This window comes from Cyclopterus lumpus, chromosome 1 (genome assembly GCF_009769545.1).
Source record: "Cyclopterus lumpus isolate fCycLum1 chromosome 1, fCycLum1.pri, whole genome shotgun sequence".
Classification (NCBI taxonomy): domain Eukaryota; kingdom Metazoa; phylum Chordata; class Actinopteri; order Perciformes; family Cyclopteridae; genus Cyclopterus; species Cyclopterus lumpus.
In genome coordinates this window covers 8169116-8172496 of record NC_046966.1, presented here as the reverse complement: position 1 = coordinate 8172496, position 3381 = coordinate 8169116, and the positions used below count along the sequence as shown (strand labels likewise).

The following is a 3381-nucleotide window of genomic DNA, read 5'->3' as shown; positions in this document are numbered from 1 at the left end:
ATGGTCTTCAATTTTCCAATGTTGTGTGAGCCCACGCATTTCACACGTATGTTTTGCAGCTCGCCACCTCTAACAGGAAATTAAGGTGAACAAAAAAAGCCTGAAAATAGTTTCAAATCTAAACACGTTGGTGAGTGTGTGTGCGTGTGTGTGTGTGTGTGTGTGTGTGTGTGTGTGTGTGTGTGTGTGTGTGTGTGTGTGTGTGTGTGTGTGTGTGTGTATGTACGTGTGGATGTGGTATGTGGTGACCTGTCTGGAACCAGAGAGGCTTTATATACAACTCTCCACTCACAACTCCTTGTCTTGTCAAAACCCTTTATCTGAAAGGTGCTGAACTTATTCTGGTGAGTTATTTCAAAACCACTCATTCATTTTGACGAAATGTGTAATAGATTGAGTTAGAATATACCAAACCATTTTTTAATTACCATTGCTCATGTCTTCTGTGTGTGCGTGTGTGTGTGTGTGTGTGTGTGTGTGTGTGTGTGTGTGTGTGTGTGTAAATGCAGAAGCTGCTTGTCTACCTGCAGTGATGAAAGGCGACGTGCAGATGTTTGCTCCAATCTGTTTGCTGCTCTGCTGGATGCTGCCTGTATGCTCCAAGAAGGTGAGTGGTGCGTTCCACCTACTTAAATCTAAACTATGTGATTTAATTCTTAAAACTTGACAAAAGTTAACACACACATGTACATGTCACTCAAAGTGCAGGAAGTAAGGAAGTAATCTGGCAAGGCCCCAAAACCAAATGTTCAGTATTCATAAGGAGCAGTATTCTGTGGAAACAAAATGTAACCTTTGGGGACAACAAAAATCTGTCCATCCATTTCGTTCTTCTATATCCTAGCTTTCTCTGCAGACACTCATGTACAGTGGTACAAACTGTAATAATTCATGACTTTTCCTCTCGTCCCTCCACTCCAGATCAGGTCTATCGTCAGTCTACCGGAGGCAGACCTGGGCATCGAAATGAGCATGGTTAACGATGCTGTTGACGACATGTACTTTGGCTGCAATGAAACAATGACAAAAAGAATCAAGGACAAATACTTTGAAAAAGAAAACACTGGAGCGTTTGCGAAAGACTGGAAAAGAGCAGAACCGTGTGTCAATGAGAGACTCAAACAAAGAATAAAAGGGGATGAGGCTCTAACTAAAGATCACATTCAAGCCATCTGTGTTTATATATCTAGCTCTACAAAGTTCAATGATGTAGTCCGGAAGGGTATGAGCACATATAGCACTTCTTTCCCCTATCACTCCTTACATTTCTGGCTGACATCCGCTGTACAGATCCTCCGCAATACAACCTGTCACACTTCTTACCACAGAACCAAAATTGAGTTAATAGGCAATGTCAAACAAATAATACGATTTGGTTCCTTTGCCTCCAGCTCTCAAAAAACAACACTGCACAAATTTGGTAAGAAGACTTGCTTTGAAATTCAAACCTGTCAAGGGGCTTTTCTGAAACATTCTTCCTCTCTTGGAAAGGAAGAGGAGGAGGTGCTCATCCCTCCTTATGAGAAGTTCAAGATAATTAAGAAAACAAGGGGTCTAAGGTCAAAGGTCAAAGGTCTGAAAGACTGTGAGGTTGTCTACTTCCTGGAGAGCGTAGGCATTGAAAGCAATCTAAACTGCAACGTGGCATCTGAGAGCTATGGTTCTTCAACTGGTGGAGCAAAGTGAAAACATTTTGTCATGCACACTGCATTTGATGCTTTTTCAATCCGACCTCATGACCACACATGTATGCAATTTCCTTAACCCTTGGTTGTTGTTGTTTTTTGCTTTTGTACATCCAAAATGCTGCACAACAAAATGATTAACAACTCTCACCATTCTATCTGTGCCATTATTTGCGTCTCTATATATTACAAATATTAATGTGTGGGAGTTTTCTTTATGATATCAATAAAATATGTCAAACTAAAATGTCAATTTGCTTTTGATTTGTTTTCTAAGTTGATAGATAGTAATTGAATTTACCAAAAAAAGAGGTACATTGTTGTCTAAATAGCCTGTATGTAAAATCCTGGATCAACATAAAACAGAAAGCTCCATAATTGAAACCCCTAAAGTAAGTGTAGGAATATAAAGACCCTACTGCTAGTATCAAAAAAGACACTGTAGACAGCAATGAATGCAATTACAAAATGGATCAAACACAGCAACACAGAGAAGTCATATTTACTTCACTTAAATAACACAAGAAGGAGGAACCTAAACTACTTCTGGTAAGGCCTTTGAAGTTTGAACAACAAGCCACAGCTGCAAAAAGGTGACACTCTGCAATCTTTTAAGTTGGAGATCCGTGAACAGCATGACAACCGACACCAATATGTATTGTAGTTTTAAAATCATAGTGGAATATTGTAGGTAAAAAGTCTTTCGGATATATTCTTTGTTACTCTTTATCATACAACAAACCACATCTCAAAATATCCTCACCTTTATGCTAAACTGGATGTAGATAAGGCATTACAGAGGTAACCCGTTTTCACCCAGAAACCCGTGACCAGCTGCTCTCTACCACACGGTAATTCTTACTATGACCACTAGATGGGGCCTAAGAAAATAACTTTCGATGGTGAATCGTGAAATCGGAGCTCCATTGATGATGGGTTCTTCTATTCACCATGCATGAGCCTAACTCGGAGTGAATAAACTCAGAGTTGATTGAAAAACATTAAGCAGGGTTAGTCAACTCAGAGTTCAGGGTTAGGCTCAGAGTTCAGGGTTAGGCTCAGAGTTCAGAGTTAGGCTCAGAGTTAAGGATTAGGCTCAGAGTTAAGGATTAGGCTCAGAGTTCAGAGTTAGGCTCAGAGTTCAGAGTTAGGCTTAGAGTTCAGAATTAGGCTCAGAGTTCAGAGTTAGGCTCAGAGTTCAGGGTTAGGCTCAGAGTTCAGAGTTAGGCTCAGAGTTCAGAGTTAGGCTCAGAGTTCAGGGTTAGGCTCAGAGTTCAGAGTTAGGCTCAGAGTTCAGAGTTAGGCTCAGAGTTCAGAGTTAGGCTCAGAGTTAAGGATTAGGCTCAGAGTTCAGAGTTAGGCTCAGAGTTCAGAGTTAGGCTCAGAGTTAAGGATTAGGCTCAGAGTTCAGAGTTAGGCTCAGAGTTCAGAGTTAGGCTCAGAGTTCAGGGTTAGGCTTTCTGAAACAAGCCCTGCTCAGCTCTATCACGGACGGAGCTGAATGCAAATACTGATAATAGTAACAATCAAAACTAGTTGTGTCACAATAACATAAATCAGCACAACATCACCATTATAACACTAGCAGCAATTAATATGAAGCTAACGATACACATCACATACATTGGTCAATGTGGGCAACGTGGGGGCAGCAGCTTGAACGACTTCAAGTTAATCTGAGGAACTTTCTTGCACA

The 3381-nt window shown here is 40.7% G+C and overlaps 1 protein-coding gene across 1 annotated transcript; it reads left to right on the top strand.

The window, feature by feature from the left end:
• The first annotated feature begins 277 nt into the window (after positions 1-277).
• On the top strand, positions 278-1879 carry LOC117734910 (ecto-ADP-ribosyltransferase 4-like). Its single transcript, XM_034539246.1, has 3 exons — positions 278-344; positions 510-607; positions 922-1879. The coding sequence occupies exons 2-3, from the start codon at positions 533-535 to the stop codon at positions 1684-1686; spliced, it is 840 nt and encodes a 279-aa protein (XP_034395137.1). The 5' UTR covers positions 278-344; positions 510-532; the 3' UTR covers positions 1687-1879.
• Positions 1880-3381: the final 1502 nt, after the last annotated feature.